We start from the raw sequence: 17,709 nt of genomic DNA, 5'->3' as shown, positions 1-17,709 counted from the left end.
GTCGGGGGGGGGGGGGGGGGGGTGTGCATGTGTGTGTGTCCATGCAGGAGTATGACTGATCTCCCAGGGGGCCATGGTTGTTCCAAGGGTCACTGAGGAAGTCACCATGGGAACACAAGCCCCTCCTAGCTTTTCATTGTTGTAGGCCCTCCAGAGGCACAGTATGTATGTGTGTGTATTTATTTTATCTTCAGTCCCCAACACAAATTTTGTCCCAGTTGTCATTCCCTATACTTGCTTTAGGGCATACTGTCTTAGACCAGATGATATCATATGATATGGAGTGTTTAAAACCAGTAACTGTGATGCTAAAACTAAGGCAGCATGAGCATAATAGTGACAATATAACTGAATTCATTCATTCAGGACTCCCATGGATCAATCTGAGTAAGTGTGCAAGCTTGAGTCATCTTTACCCCAGGGAAATGAAAGAAAAACCCTACAAGCATCTGTATGCATTGTTTTTCTCCACTCAATTTGTCAGTCTTTTTGTCAAATGTGTCACAAATCTGCATGTGGTGGGATCTGAGTTCAACCTTTTCAGTGCATGAGGACGAGATGAGGCATTTACGGAGATTAGCTCAGGTAAAATCAATCATAAACTCCAAATCATGTCTGTTGATTCACACATGAATATTATTCCTCCTTTGGCAGTTCAAGCATACAATGGAGCCTGAACTGAGGCTTTGGACTGTGGCAGCCCAATGAAGTTTTGATACTGAACAGGTTGCATTGCATTGCGATGATAAAAGAAGAACAAAGAAGTTATTGTCCAATCAGGGCAGTATGAAATAGTGCTTTTAGTAAAATACATCTCAGCAAAGGTACGTCCCCCCACTATAATACCAAAATACCTCTTTTCCCAATCACTCTTACAACACATACTCTACAGAGGTCAGGGGTTATCATTACTGCATATAAAAAATGGGTTGTGCAAATTCTTGCCTAACTGACTGCTCCCCTGTGTTCTGTGCCTGTGCTGTTTCTAGAGACAGAAAATATTTTCTTTAAAAAAAAAAAAAATCTATTGTAGAAGCTGAAATATTCAGATACATATGTTGGTTCTCATTTTGGCTGGTTAGTTATTACTTCATCCACCACAGTGTTTCCAAATCACCCAGTGGGTGGTGGGTTGCATCCTGTGTACATCCTGAAATATTTTGTCAATTTAACCCACATTAAGTGGAATGTTTTTTGTGTTGCACGGCCTTAATGCTGCTTGAGATGCATTTCCACCCTGCCTAAAAATATCTGGAGCGAACAATTTGGATGTGACCATGGCTAACAGTTGGTGACAGTAGCTGTGGCTCACAAGCCATGCTGTTTTGTCAGCATGTGGCAAGCCGGGCAGCCAGCAAGTCTGTCAAAGCACCTTTCTGAACCTCTCTCCCTCGCCTTCATGCTCTCTTTCTCATCTGTCTTTCTGCCTGTGTGTACATCTCTATCTTTTTCATTCAACTACTGTATCTTTCCCATGGTTTTATTTAAGCTCCCAGAAACACAGTCTGCTACATGTAGTGAATGTTGTGTATATGGACTAAATTATAAATGTTCTGGGTGGAATAAGGAGAAGAAAAGCAGATTCCTATAAGACAAGTGTGGTTCTGTCCATGGTGCTGAAATGAGAAACTCATGAAGCATCTATCTATCTATCTATCTATCTATCTATCTAGCTACTCATTTCCTCAGTTTCAGTTAATCTTATCTATTTCCTAACAAGCAGAACTTCTCAACTGCATGCATGACTCAACAAGCAGATGTAGCATATCCGTTTATCTACAAGTGAAACCAAATTCAACATATGAATGAATGAATAAAAAAAAAAGAAAACTACTCTCTCTTAAATGGTGAAGAAACTTACCTTCAGAGATAAAAGGAATTCACAGGGTCACATCTAGGGCAATAGTGGCTCCTTGGAGCTCAGGTCCCGACCTCTGCTGGTTGTAGTTTGTGTTAGACCTCAGTCACTGAATAATGAAACCAATAACGAAAAAAGAAGCCCCCAGTGTCGGAAAAGTAATCAGCAAAACACTGAAGTGCCTGTTATCGAAGTAGAGATGAAGCTCGACCCGCTGGGCCTGATCCTCTTTGGTTGTTAATTAAAAAAAGATACAATAGCTGAGGCGTTCTTTGCCAAAAATGTCCACGCTAATAGCCGTATTCTTTGCTTCTAGGCTACTTCCCCCGACATAATTCGCATGCAAAACAGTTTCTGTCCAATTCCAGACTCGCAGAAACACAACCAAAAAAAACACCCCAAAGACGCAAAAAAAAAAACCGAGCTCCGAGAACAATATCTCTGAAAAAATATGTGTTTGGAAAAGGCAGCCAGCCACACACACTTACACATACACACACAGATTCATCCACCGCTTGTCTGGAGTTGTTTGAACAGTAGGGACTGGTTCACCAACGGCTGTCCGCAAAATAAAGCACTCCTACGCAAACATCATCATCAGCAGCCTCAGCAGCATGTGTGTTGGAGGAGGAGACGGGGTGGTAGAAAAGCTCGACATCTCCATTTCAATAACCAGTTTCCCACCGTCCGAGGAGGTCGAGGTCAGATATTTGTTGTAGTGCTGCTCCGTGTTCCGCGGCCAATCAAGCGAGGCTTTTTTTTTTGCACGCTTCCCTTTCTTTTCTATCAATCTATTCATCTATCTCCTTCCTCCCTTCAGTATGTTTCTCTCTTTGCATCTCATGTTTGGCGAAACACAAGCTGGCAAGCAGTCGTCGCTTTAGGGCTACCAAGTGTCTGCAGCTACTGTATATTTAATGCACGGTGATTGGATTTCCGTACATTTGCTGATTCCTGCAGAGCGACGTCCGGCAATGCGCGGAGACGAGTGAAATGCGCTTTAAATTCAGAGGTGGCTCTTAGCGCCCGCAGACTCAGTGAGTAAATGCAGCCTGGAGTATGCAGCCTGAGAGATGGCGCTTTAGTCACAGGCTTAGATTGGCTATGGGTGCTAGAGAGAAGAGACAAGAGGAGGGGGTCGGGGAAGAAAGAGGCACAATATGCTGGATGAGGTCCCACTTTGACTTCCAAGCAGAAATCAGTGCTGAGTTTTTAATAGGGGGATATGGCTAGAAATGTTCATTACATACAGAAAAAACTCATTTCTGACTTGCACATCTACACATGCATATAAAATGAGTTGTGTCAAAAAGTCAGCAGCACAATTCTGGAGAAATGAAGAGAAGTGTGCATCCACAAACTCTGCCAATGTATCACCAGTATCAACTGTAGTCTAGACCTGGAAGTCAGACCTTGATTACGTCCTCATATTACACTGGAAACCATAAGCTGCTGCAGCATTTAGAGGAGATTCATTAAGCTTCCCACTCACAGTCACACCAGTTAATCACCCGAGCTGTATCCATATGTGACAGCCAACTCTATAAAGATAATTAAGAAATTACACCTGTCCTCAGCCCAAGGTTCAGCCAAAGTGGAAAAACAAACTAGCCCTCTGTCTGGAACAAAACGTTCATTAAATCCCATTAGGACGACGGTCACAACTGTCCCTGGAAGGATAATTTTCTACTTCCCTCTGTCTCTTAACGCTCTGACTCTGACTGCAGGACATCCATCCATGGATGTGACAGACTTTCCTACCTGTTACCGTCTGTCGTGTGATCCATGTGCCTCTCTCTCTGTCATTGTACCCCCCCCCCATCATCTCTCTCTTTTCTCCTCTCCAAACTCTTCACTCATCGTGTCCTCTGCTTATCCGATCCGCTCTTACAACGGCTTGCCTCCCCCATTCAGATCAGTCAAGGGGCAGTTTGAGGCTGCGTTAGGAGTAGCAGTGTGAGTTTTTATTGCATTCATTATTCAAACTCACAGAAGTGGAGATTAGTGCACTTTCAGAGCGTGCGGCATTGAAATATTTATATTAGGAGAGAATGAGATGGTTGGACTGGTCATGTTGAGGTGTATTTTGCTTTTTTTTCCATTCGTTTCTCTCTCTTTCTAGCTTTGTATGCAGGGCGAGAGTCAGAGTGTGAATGAGGCAGCTCACCTCACATTCGCAGCTACTTTTTTTTTTGACCAAAATAAAATAAGATTCCTTAGCAGAATTTTAATTACACTTTCTTTGTATTATCTATGAACACCCCTGCAACTGATTGCAATCTTTTAGTCAAACTGGATTACCAAACAGGCAAAGTAAGCAAAAGCCTTAAACCCCTAGAGGTCACGAATGTCCAAGGTTTATTACATATGACTTGGTTTTGGTGGTTTGAGTATTTGTAGACTTGTGAGGAATTTGCACCACTTAAAAGTGACTATGTAACTTTAAAAAGAACAGTTTCATAAGCCTCAATACAGTCTAGTCTAGGGTTTTATTGTTATAGCCTTACTTGGTGTGTAGGTCATTGTGACACTAGCCAATGTTAGCAAGCTTTAGATAGATATTGTCGTGTAACTGACATTACTGAGTCAGATTGCTGACTTCATGATGAATCCATGTGGTTCTGTTACACTACATTTTAGGATATCCCCATTAGCCTGTAATTGCCACTTGTCTCCACATTGGCTGCTATTCAGCAAACGTTTCACAGGCAGCATCAACTAAGACACTGTGGCTCTGTGCTGTATATGGGTGCTGGGTAAAAATCCAGTTAGAAGACATTTTACTATTAAAGTCACACACAATAAAGTTGTGTTGAATGCTACTAACTTGACACAGCTCACTATGTATCTCTGATGTGGTTTCTGTACAAATTAACCATGTTGCAACACTACTAAATAATAATATACATAAAATATACTGCAATCAGACTCTAAATGCAACGCAAAACATAGCATAGCAGAAAAGAGTAGCGCTCACCACACAACATAAAAGTAAACTAAATAAGCTATGGATCATTTGTCACATAATTATTTTGGTCTCTGTGTGTTTCTGTGTGTCCATGCGTAAGCCTCTCCCAAACGGAAAGCAAGGCAGGATGGGAAAGTTTTGCAGGGCAATATCTGGATTGTTCTAGGCAGGATAATGTCAGATAGACCCCCAGGCTTTTGCATAAACACACACAGACATGATCACATAAAGGGCCATCATTCCCTACCTAAATCTGCTCTTCCCCACCCATCCCCCATTCTATCCCCCTCTTTCTCTGCCATTCCCTCCAGATCACAGCCGACTTTATGGCGTCTTGTCTCATTTATGTTTGCTGACACATCAGTAGCGGCAGCAGAAAGATAAATGTGCATGTAAGAGAAGTGAGAGGGCAGGAAGAGAGTGGGAGAGGGTGATCAGCAGTTAAAGAGAGCAGTGTGACAGAGGAGAGACAGGCTGGTGAAAAGGTGGAAGTGTGATGGTGTTAAAGGTGAAAAGAAAAAAAAGACACATAGAGAAAGAGATGACTATTGAGCCTCATGTAAAGGCCATACACATTAGGACATACACATCTCTGCTTTTGCCTCAGGGACTAGAGTCTTTATTACATTAAACAACACAATACCAGGCTGGTGTTTTTCTATTCTGCTCTCTGTTTTCTGCTCAGATCCAAACCTTTCCCTTCATGAGCCTCTTCAAGAAAAATGAATCAACTGTTTGACGTCATGTACAGAATGTAATCCAACGCACACATTTTTTGCATTCACTCTACAGCACCCTACATGTGATGATGAGCTTTCCCTGGAAGTCACAGGAACTTGAAATGTATTGAATGATCACTTTTGACCAGGACATGACAAGAGATGTGATGAACTACTGCACAAATGAGATTGCATTTACTGTAAATTGTCCACTCATCCATCCATACATCCTGTACTTATCCCTATCCATACATTAAAGAGATATAAAAGAAGGCTGAAAAGCAGTGTTTCACTGCCCTCTCTTGTTGAAAGTTTCAAGGCGGTTTCTCAGAGAGCGAGCCCGGAGAGAACCGATGCAGATATGGGGAGAACATGCAAACTTAATGCAGAAAGGCCGAGGAAAAGGGGGTTTGAACCTGTGACCTTTTTGCTGTGAGTCAACAGTGCTAATCACTGCACCACCATGCCACCCCACTACTGTATTAAATGTTATTATTTTCAAATGAACTATACATGGAGAAGTCTCAACTCTCTGTGTCACATAGTGTCTGCAACCCCAGTGGTGGTGCTACAAATAGAATTAACTCGTGCAATATTTGTTTTCATTCACTAAGCCCTTTTAAAATGTGTTTTTATATAACGTTGTACCTGTTTGTGCCTTTCAAACTTTATTTGACCTTTTGATTTTCTACAGTTCTTTCTTGACTCTGTGTTGTTTTGCTGTAATTTCTGTAATTTTGTGTCACGTCAAGCTCCCTGCATGTGTGTAATCTTTATACTGTATGGATTCACAAATGTGTGCAGCGCGCAGGGACAGGCCAAAGAGCAGTGTTTCATTTCTCTTCAAATCCATTTAAATCCATTTGTCCGCTGTAACTCACCTGTTTCTCACCAAATACAAACACACAGATGGACACTAACTTTTCTACAGGGGCTTTAACCTTTGAAACCAACCTGAATGCGTCCCTCTTGCTTTTGAAACCCATAATTGACAGTTTGATTAGGTCTTCTGCAGCCTTAGGCGGTGGCTTAAAGAAAGGGCCCTAATGCATTAATGCTTGCTGCCCTCTAAATCCACTTTGAATCAAATACCTAACAAGCCAGGTGTAAGGTTTAGTGTGCAGGATACCTTTTGTCAGGAAATGTTCAAGAAAATGTATAATGCATGCTCACCAAAGCAAAAAAAAAAAAGACAGAGATGGAGCGCACAATAAAGTTTAGTCAGTCTAAGCAGATTGTTGTTGATAATGTCCATGGTTGAATTTAGATCAATTAGGGGCTGGCAGATGTGCAGAATCATGGTTGACCCCAGGGCTTAAAGGATACAATCCAATTTTCCTCAACAAATGTAATACCATTAGGCTGGATAAAAACAGACAACTCACAAGGGAGGAGTCTCTTAAAAACCAGGGAGAGGGATGAGACAGAGCAGTTGCCCATTGGAAAGAGACAATACCCACAAGGTCTTGGAAACAGAGAAACCTAAAGACAGGAAAGTTGGTGATACTCAAAAGCAGGTCAAACTTTTCAGAAAACAAGGGCCTGAGAGGATAGAAAACATGGGAAGAAAGGAATAAACAACCTCACCTGACTGCTGCGAGGGAGAAATTGAGTCTACTGTGGCCACAAAAGAGAACAGAGCTGACCAGACAAACAAAACCAGTGAGTGTTTGAGTTTGGAGAGTTAAAGCTTATACAGAACTGCAGCACTGTTACAACTGCCCTGGACAAGAAACCTACTCAAAACTTTCTGCATTGAACTCCAAATCAACTCTGGCTAAAGAGACTGAGGAAGAACGAAAGACACAACAGAGGTAAAAAGTATAAAAAACAAATCTGGAGATAATTTGTCTGCCACTACATTGACGCTGATTGATAACCATCATTGGGGCTATGAGGATCTTCAGTAAGAACCTTCGCCTTCAGGACGTCACCATCATGTACTTAACTGCCCTGGCAGCTCTAATGGTCATTTTGGTGGCTTCATACCAGGCGCCCACCAATGCTATCGAAGTTTCCAGCCTGAAATCAAAGCCTTCCAGCCCTCTGCCACCTCTCCCCATGCCCTTCCGGGTGCCCCTTGACCCACGCGGGGAGCTCCAGCTGGCCTGGAACATCAGCTACAGCGACCAGGAAGTTTACATGGAGCTCAGGGTCATGGAGCTCAGACACGGGGTGGTCCTGGGGATGTCTGACCGCGGGGAGCTGACAAATGCTGACCTGGTGGTGCTGTGGGACTCTGGAGCCAATAGCTACTTTGGGGTAAGTAGCCCTGGAATATGTGTTATATGTATAATATTTCAGATTATTGAATTTAAAAGAATTTGGGGAGTAAAATTTATAAAAAGTCAGACTAAAACAACACTTGCCTCTCAGAAGATGAGGATATCAAGCAGATTTCCAAACAGGTGTGAAATCAAATCATTTTACTGTTTTTCTCACTCTCTCTTCCATTTTTTTCTCTATGTTCACTTGTGAAACTCATAAATGCTCTGGGATTCCTTGTGGAGCAGAGGTTTCCCTAGTGTTCCTCATCTGTCTGTGATCTCTGGGGCGCGAGATTGGTGTCTTTCCACGAGGAGCCGGCGGATGGCTTGCTTCCTAATCGCATAGTCACAAAGGATGTTATCGGCCCCTGCTAATTGGAAATCACTCAAACTGCACTAGTAGCTGAAGTTCATCGGGGGAATAATTACCAGATATTAGCATATTAAAATTGAATCCTATATGCCGATTAAGATGCCATAAAATGCCTTGTTTTCGTTTTGCAACACACAAGCCTTTTTAACAAATTCATCTAAGATTTATTTCCCTCACATCTCCTGATAAAGGTTTGTGAAAAATGCATTTTAAAATGCATCTTGCTACAAAATTCCCATTTACCTAACTTTTCATTTTGTCCATAGGATTATTATGTGGCAATATTAATGAGAAACAGTAAGCAAGGTGAATAGTAACTGCAGTAAAAAATGATCCAGTATCACTTCTGATTCTTTTTCCTTCTACTTTATCTGTGTCAGATTATTAACATAAGAACTGAGACTATATCTACCAGCATCCGATTGGTTGGTTAATGGTTGACAAATGCTGGGACCAAGTGGCAGCCTCCAGGGTGTTAATGTACAAAATAAATCAAATTTTACATTAACTAAAAATGTTTATATGTTAAAAAGGCAACATTAAGATGTCCCAGTGTCGGGGTCTACTGTTTAGCAGATTTCTTCTGTTAAAAACCTTTACACTTTTTTCGACCAATTATTACCACTTTTTTAACTGTTCAGCCACAGTATTAAAATCTAAACATGTGATTTGATGTTATTAAATGTAATGTAATTAAATAAATGTAGCTAGTTAAGTATTTTATGAGCAAAAACTCTTTATTGTAGGAGCATGAGGGAGAACTGGAAACCACGCAGGCATTCCTTTCCCTGCATTCATTTTTTACCTAACTTCTAAACTCAGCCTGGTTTATCTTTAAGTTACCCAAATCCCAGAGTATCAAATCCCTGCAGTTTAAAATCAAACCATCAGTCTCTCTTTCCTCAGGAGTGCAAAATTACCAGCACAAGTCAGGTCAATGCTGAGCTAGTCAATCCTTCTCTCTCTCTCTCTCTCTCTCTCTCTCTCTCTCTCTCTCTCTCTCACAGACACACACACACACACACACACACAAACACACACACGTTGCTTCTTACAAAGCCAGGCACATTTTAGATATGCTCCAGTTCAGGGACTCCTAAAATCCCTTTTTAAATCTATGTATTCAAATCAGCCCATGGAGACTTGGATTTTAAGATTTTGTTCCAACATACCAGGGATATGAAGACACAAAACTGTTTTTTTTCCTGCTCTCTCTCTTGTCTTTGTTTAGGTGTGACTTGAAGCTCAGAAAGGAAACCGTGTCCAGGGAAACAACAACAAAAAAAAAACCTGCGGATTTTGCATCCAATCTTTTTTACCAGACTCCACATGCGTTCTGTTACAGATACAGATCACATGTTAATACCAGGAGCAAACATGGGAAATCATCTTTTTAAGGCCAGCATAAAATAGACCAATGATCGGAGTGACCAAAAACTGTTTCAGAGTACATATGTGCATGTGATTAGTGTTATAAGATAGACTTGAAAAAATGTGAAGCTATCCTAACCCAACATATTTTTTCTTAATGATCCAAAATTAGATTTAGGCAACTTAAAAGTCCATACGATACCCCTTACTACACCAACAGCTGACCAGACTGCAAAAAAGCCAGAACAAAATTATGTATAGATAACCATAACAATTTCAAGACATAGAATTTGAGTTTTTTCTAATTAAATCGTCAAGATATGACTCTGTCTTTTAGCTATTTGCACAGTTTGTATCTAGTGTATTTTGTACACAGACATGTAACACACGTAAGACATACTGGATACTGCCCACATTTTATTTTAGATTTATATACTGTTTGTATTTTTAAAAACACTGGCCACAGAATCTTTGCAGTTTGTGTAGAACACTTATATAAGAGGGACAGAGAGGCAGACATAAATAAAGAGAGCGATCTTAGGTGCTATTCTGGACAGATATGAATGTGAGAAACATAACAGAAGCGGGTAGACAGAGCTGTTGCAAAGCCTCCTGGCAGAGCGGTGGAATCTTGTACACCGCATTGGGAAGGTTTCACAATACAAACCTTTCACAGTTTCACTGATTTCTTTCTATTGACTGTATCATAAATCCACTGTTAACATTATCGACTACAAAGGTGTAGGTTGGTATTGCTCATTTTAAAATTAAGAAACAATAGCAACGTTATTTTCCCTCTGACAACAATTAAGTGACATTTCCGCACAAAGCTTTCTTGTTTGTTTCAGTTAACTTTCCCCTTCAAACATTTTGTCTGCAAAATTCAACAACTGCTTTTTCTACAGTATAATTTGAAAAAAAATTGTAGCTGCACTTCATGTTTAGTATACTCTCAAAACATGGTTTGCATGGACACATATTCCCTGAAATGGATTCAGTAATGGTTGAATAATAAGTTTCACTTGACAAAACCACACCCCTCCATAAATCTTTTTAAATGGAAATGAGCTGTTTCCCTCAATTGTTACTCAAATCCGCAGTTAAGAAATGGTTAGTCTAACCTTGCCCCACCAAATCATGACTTTATGTGATGAATAAAACATAACAAGCGCTCTTCACTGTTTTCTTGTGTCTATTTGGCGTTTGTTATATTCATAGGTTTGCTGTGTGTGTCTTCTCCTTCAGGATGCGTGGAGCGACAGCACAGGTCACGTTTCACTGGACAGCCAGCAAGACTACGAGTTGATCGAAGCCAAACAGAAACCTGATGGATTCCACCTGCTCTTCAAAAGACCATTCAGCACCTGTGATCCCAGAGACTACCTCATAGAGGTGTGTTAAGTATTTCTTTCACTGTGTCTGTGTGCATGCCAGGGGAGCAGAATGTGGGTCTGTTCATTTCAGAGTGGGATTGTGAATTTAAATTGCTTTTTGACAGCAATGTGGGCACTCTTGACTTCTGGGTACCCTCAAAGAGAATCTTCCATTCACAGACACATCTGCCAGGAATTAATTGCAATAAGTTATTCTAAATAATAAAGGAGGGTTCACACATAGCTGTGACTTGCTCTGCTTTCCTCATGCCCTCCCATTGTGTTGCCGTTTATCCTTCTGCTTTCTTATTCATTTGTCACCTGTTAAACACGTCGAACTATACCTACCTGTATAAAAGTGCTAAATAAATCATTGTCTACATTTACTTTACCCCTTCCGAGTGCATGTGGGGCCAAAAGGGCGGGTACATCTGCTGCTTTATGGGTCACACAGTCTCCAGCAAAAATAAAGTCTGTCAGTCCTGAACTGACTGAACTTCACAGCTAACAGGTGGCATGGACGCGAAGAACATGGAAAGAAGGCGGGAAAGATGGTGTCTGAGTGCACTCATGTGTGTAACCTTAAGAACGATGCTGAGTATTTGCTCTGTGCCCGTGTGTGTGTGGGAGGGTGTGTGTGATGGTTTCAGGTGTGGACATAAAATACTCAGAAAGTTGGAAGGATCAAGACAATTTACTCTGAAGCATTCATTATAATGATTATGGTTGCCATGGTACCACATCAGACCTCTAACTTGCAGACACAAAACCAATGCTCATTACTATGACAACATAGTGGCAAGTTCTCTGTCTTTGCCTTAGTAGGCATTTCAGCCAAATAATAATCATGAGAGACTTTTTGAAATACACATCTCTGCTGCTCATGTTCTGCTTTGTAGCCATCAAACATGCTTTGTTTTTTCTTTATTAATTGTTCAGGAGGGAACTGTGCACATCATCTATGGATTCTTGGATCAACCACTTGCTTCACTTGAGCAGCTGAACCTGTCCCAGATAAACACAGGAGTACAGAGAGTCCTGATGCTGCGCCCCGATATGCCGTCACCCACCCTGCCTCCAGATGTGCAGACGCTGGATGTCATTGCGCCAAATGTCATCATACCAAACCAGGAGACCACGTACTGGTGCTTCATACAGAAGCTGCCAGAAAACATGCCCAAGAATCACATTGTTATGGTATGAATGCCTCTAAAAGTAGAAACACTTAACATGGAGTTTATGTACACACAGAGTGGGTGTTTTAGATGGAGATGGTGCACAAGGAGCTATTATTGCTCCTTGTTTACCAGCTGGGTCTAACAGCCAAGTTGTCATAGATAGAAAGAAGAAACACAAATCTAAGAAAACGTATGAACACAACAAACACATCACTTCCTTATTTATTGATCTATAAATAGATATGAATAAATGTGAGCAGATCCAGTACAAAAACCCACACAGTAGATTAAGCTATTGAAGCTACTGCACTGTATGTTACATATAATTAATGTTTAATTGATGTTTTTATTGACATACATGTCTAAGGGAGCCATATTGCCAGACCTTTTAGCAGTAAAAACACATAAGACAACATGACTGTCTCTCCTTTCCACATCTTTCTTTTTCCACCTCTCTCTTTTTCTGTCAGTATGAGTCAGTGATAACTCTAGGTAACGAGGCCATCGTGCATCACATAGAAGTGTTTGAATGTTCACCGGACATTCGCGATGTTCCAGAGTACAGCGGCTCCTGTGATGACAAGATGAAACCGGGCAAGCTCAACTTCTGCCGCCATGTGCTAGCCGCATGGGCTATGGGTGCTGAGGTATGATGGGAAACAAGACACCCACACACATCGTCTTACTTCTATCCCGATGAGCACCTTCTACTGTTTGTATTCACCCCCTGTTCCCTAAACCAACACTGAGCTGGAAGCATATCCTCAACACTTACCTGAACATAAGTTTTATGATGCAAAAACGTTCAAGTCCTGACCCTAAAACTGACCCTTGAAGCTGTAACAATAACAATGCCATCATTTTGCAAAAGATTTAAGATTGAAACTGACAATCAAACATAACATCCAGATCTTCTATAACTAACAATAGAGGAGCACCCTCACAAACACCATCAGATAAAGCAGAATAAACACATGCATTGACAAGTTCTAAATACACATAACAGGTGTCTAATTGAAAAAGAGTTGGAACTCCTACGGGACTGATATCCAAGCCTAAAACTAAGAAAATCCTGAACATACGATCCCACATGCAGCACAAGTCTATTAACAGCTCAGAGACAGTCTGTACGTGGGAAGCACACTCACATGCAAATACTTTCATTGAAAACCACATGCTAATGTACATTGGTAGCTTTGAAAAGGCAGAAAAGGTTTCATCTTGGCTGAAATTCTCATTCAACCATCTAATCTGCTAACTAGCGCATAAATATTGCAAATATATAAAGGACAAAGAAATACAAATGTTTCTTTGTTCTTTAGGCTCTTAAATATATATTATATTTAAAGTTCAACTACTTCAAATTATATTAATAGTAGTAACAAAAAATTACGACAAGTACTTTGAAATGGGTTGTTTGAAGTGCCGAAACTCCTCAGTTTCCCTCGGTTCTACATGTTTTAACCTCTTTTTGCTTATTGTTTAACATTTTCCCACCCACCAACTCCATTCTAATCAATGCCATTTCTAGCGAGTATTAGACTTAGATCATCAGGTGGTCAGTAGCGCAACTCTAAATGAATGCTAATGTTAGTCCATGTGTACTATAGGCAACTGTTTGCTAACCTTATCATAATTATTCTACATACTTTTAGGTGAATAAAATAAAATAGAATAGAATGATTCAGTATGTTGTCACATTTTATTATCATGCAGTGAGATCCACCTCTTAGTTAACAGAAAAAAATCAAGTATGAAAAATCTAATAAGAATTAAAACATTTTAGAGGCTTTTTCTTGGAGTCTGGTTGAAATTCTCTGAGGGGCACTTATGAGTATTTGTAAAATCCTGACTACAGCCCCGACAGTCAGCTAGCACACTAGTCAGCCAGTAGTAAAAAAAAAACACACAACAAAAACAAAACAATTGTTCATTCCATTAGCTGATTTTTGTTTAGCAAATGGAAACCCCAGCAACTACTGGAGCTGGAGTCTTCCAGATTTGAGATGGGGAACAAAATAATTTCACTTCTTTTTTAATGCAGAGGTCCTGAAAGGAGAACCACACCTGTTTCCTCAGCCAGCTAGTCAGTTAGTAATCTATCAGGCATTAAATCACCCCACTTATGTACTATGGCTACCAACCAGCCGGCTGACCAAGCAAGCAAGCAGCCTGCTAGTCACATAAAGCAAAGCGGACAGGGAACGGTGAGCCTGTCACCATATTTCTCAGCTCTGCTCCCCACTGTATCACGGCCCTCTCTGATTGGATTATCTGCCAGCCAAACGAAAACAAGCAGGATGCCTTCTCTGAGCTGTGAGCTGTGAAGACAAGATTAGGTGGGAAATATTCAGGCCTCTTTCATCACCTCTTAATAGTGTTGTTTCATTCTCCCCGGCATCGCATCAGAAGGGAAACGTGACCGTGCAAACACACAAAACAAGAGAGAAAGCGGAAAATGGAGTGGGGGAAGTTTGGTTGAGGAGAGAAACAATAATGTTTGACACAAAGGACAGCACCAGAGAAAAAGAAATGTGTGCGTGTGTGTAGGGAAGAAAGTAAGCCTCTAAGGATTTTACTTTTACAATATGATTAAATAAGACAATTCTTTCTTCCATTACAAACTGTATCAGCAGATGTAGCTTAAGGTGGACCTCCCTGAAATAGGTGAGGACACTGATGAATTGATTAAATCAAGATTCCTTGGTGATAGCGTGGAGATTTGATGCCCATGGCGCCAGCAGTGACTCAAAAATGTATTCCTGCTACAATAAACAGAACAGTTCAGAATCCAAGAAGTGAAAGAGGAAGACTTAAGGCCCGGCTCAGAGACCATAGCTAATGTGGGGAAACACATGTGAGGGATTAACTTAAAGAAAGGAATTTTATTGAACAAAAGTAATTTAGACAAACAAATGTAACAAAAATGTTGATTCTAACAAATGCAGCTGGCAAAGACACGAGATTAACTACAACAATGCAAAATAAACACACCAACACAAGAACACACACACACATTAGCCCCGGCAGAGGCCCTACCACATTATTAAAAATTCCATAACTATTTAATGTTTTATATTAATGCATCAATATTTAATGTAAGCTCACAATACAAAGCCACTTTAATCCTTGTTCACATTTCCTTTCACCTTGTGGCCTCACATCCCATCTCAGCAACTGGTAACTTGAAGCAATTTAAGAGAGACAGAGATATCAAATTTGAAGAAACACTTATCAGTATCTTAACAGTTACTTGCATTGGGATCTGGATAACACATCTGCATGACGTATGTCTAAAGAGTAGGACTGGAGAAAAAGAAAAAAGACCACCTTACAAGAAAATATACCTCACAAGTTCAACCAGCATCCCTGGGGGCCCGCCCATCCATATGAGAATACAACCTTTCTCGGTGTAGAAATAATCAATAAACATTTTTTGAGCCAGATCATTGATTCCCAAAAGGCCTCAAAGACATTTAAAGGCTCCAAACAAGGAACATAGCTGATGCAAAGATTGAAATGATTTAAATCTACGTCCTGATGCTCAGTTTTCTGAATTATAATCTGTTTAAAAACAATATTCAGTCTTACAGTCTGTTGCTGTTGATGTGTATGGTTGGGAGTTTGTGAGTAGGCATACCTTTATTTTTAGAGGTCATTATCAGAAAATGGTAGAGAAAAACACTAGAGCTAGAGAAAGCTACCTGTTATCTCTGTAGGATGGGCAAGAAGATGTAATGACACAATTGCGATTCCTTAGATAAACCACTTTGACAGGAGAGCACATCTTAAGTAGGATTTTAAGACACCTTACGGTGGGTGAAATTAAACTTTCTCAGAAGTTTGACAAACACCTGCATGTCCTTCAACGCTTAATTGGCACACACTTGCACAGGAATATACATCTGTGTGACTTCTTTTTGTTATCTTCTAACAATGCCTGCTTTGTCCAGAATGAGCAACGATGCTAAGACAAAGGCGTGTGATTATAATTTTGTTTAACCTCCACAAGTGGCCATGTTTAGACAAAATCTTTCTGACTCTCACATGTAATACTTATAATTGCGAAGATATCAAACCTACAGTTTCTGTAAAAAAATAAAAACAGGAATAAAATGCAGCTGTATTGTGACTTTTAATACATTTTTATTCAACGGCTCTAAATCATCTGGACGATACGTGAAGAAGAGTCTTTGCTACAAATTCAAAGTAGCTTTGCATAATGAATAATGTCTGTGTGTTTGCTCGCAGGCTTTTTACTATCCTCCTGATGCAGGGCTGCCTATGGGTGGACCAGGTTCCTCTAGGTTCCTTCGTCTGGAGGTCCATTACCACAACCCTCTCCTTATATCTGGTACACACAGTGCACACGTAAACACATAACCCTAGCAAAATACTGTTACACGTGCCCTATGTCTTTTTCTTTCTCTTGAAACACACACACACCAGCACCAGGATTCTCCACATCTCCCAGATGAGCGCCGGCCTTATCTTCAACAGAGCGATTCATTTAAAATTTTCCAGATATACCTTTTGATCTCGCCTGCACGAGTCACTACAGACTTTGCCTTCCTTATCCTGATCTGACCTCACAATACGCATACATCCTACATAACCATCTTCTAATTCTCCACATATCTTTTTTGTTTTGTTTTGAAGTTGTCTGTTACGGCTCATCATCTCTCGTCTCCCTTCAATCTGTCTTGCAGTTCAAAAGAGATAGAGCAAACAACACCAATAATCGAGCCATAGCAACAGTGCTGTGCTCAGTGATCCTGATTGAACTGTTTAGTTTAAGTATGTATGGAGCACTTTATGCATTTTAGGGTTGACAACAGAGAGATAATAGCATATGAGGGAATAGAGAGAAAAGGGGTGGCATGCAACAAAACCCCCTAGCAGGAGTTAAACTGAAGAATTAAACCACATGATTTGAATTTCTAATCTCAGTAGTATCACCAGAACAGCTCTTAACATCTTAGGAATATTGCCACACCGGGGTGGGGTCTGGGTTTTTTTTTTCTCCAGCAAGCTTTGTCCTTGGTAGGCTTAACAGTCCAGATAAACTCCAGGTGAATCAAAATGCTGCAGCGTGTTTGTTTACCAGGCAAAGATAGAGAGCACACATTACACCCGTTAAATTCTTTTGTGACATTATAATTTCTCTGCTGACTTTTCTATTGTATTGTTTTATTCACAATCTTATATTTGTTGCTCTAGAGGCAGTAACTAGTTACATGTTGTATAGTTACTGTAATCTGTTACAGTTCCAGAAAATGCTCATGATTTCATTCATTACATCTGAAAATTTTCTGTAAAAAGCTAGTCTATATGTTGAATAATATTAATTTTGTTTTTCATGCGCACAATGTCTTCCTTTGATATTTCCAGCCACAGCCCTTTAGTTAAGTTTGCTATTGTGATGCTTTTGATTGGTTCTCATTGTTGAGTTTGTAGCCCCGCCCGTCTGCTATTTAAATTGCCTCTCAGGCAGTCTTTTGAAAATGGTTAACAGTTGAAAACATTTAATAGAAATCAAAAAGCAATTAAATGTAAAAAGTTACATTACTTTGATAAAGTTATTGAATTGATTACATTTTAA

At 40.3% G+C, this 17,709-nt stretch overlaps 1 protein-coding gene across 16 annotated transcripts in view; it reads left to right on the top strand.

The window, feature by feature from the left end:
• dbh (dopamine beta-hydroxylase (dopamine beta-monooxygenase)) overlaps nucleotides 1–17,709 on the top strand; it is a 53,017-nt gene that overhangs the window by 28,829 nt on the left and 6,479 nt on the right. For 12 of the 16 annotated variants that reach the window (XM_046066856.1, XM_046066855.1, XM_046066853.1 and 9 more), the window contains 5 exons: nucleotides 7,077–7,807; nucleotides 10,802–10,948; nucleotides 11,869–12,126; nucleotides 12,578–12,754; nucleotides 16,359–16,461. In XM_046066856.1, the coding sequence (XP_045922812.1) occupies nucleotides 7,439–7,807; nucleotides 10,802–10,948; nucleotides 11,869–12,126; nucleotides 12,578–12,754; nucleotides 16,359–16,461 (1,054 nt within the window). In that variant the 5' untranslated portion in view covers nucleotides 7,077–7,438. The remainder of the gene's footprint in view (nucleotides 1–7,076; nucleotides 7,808–10,801; nucleotides 10,949–11,868; nucleotides 12,127–12,577; nucleotides 12,755–16,358; nucleotides 16,462–17,709) is intronic. The other 4 variants (XM_046066859.1, XM_046066858.1, XM_046066857.1 and 1 more) reach the window with 1 other exon arrangement.

The sequence above is a fragment of the Micropterus dolomieu genome, linkage group LG13 (genome assembly GCF_021292245.1).
Source record: "Micropterus dolomieu isolate WLL.071019.BEF.003 ecotype Adirondacks linkage group LG13, ASM2129224v1, whole genome shotgun sequence".
Lineage (NCBI taxonomy): Eukaryota > Metazoa > Chordata > Actinopteri > Centrarchiformes > Centrarchidae > Micropterus > Micropterus dolomieu.
Note: the sequence above shows the minus strand (reverse complement) of the source record. Positions and strands in the feature narration are given on the sequence as shown.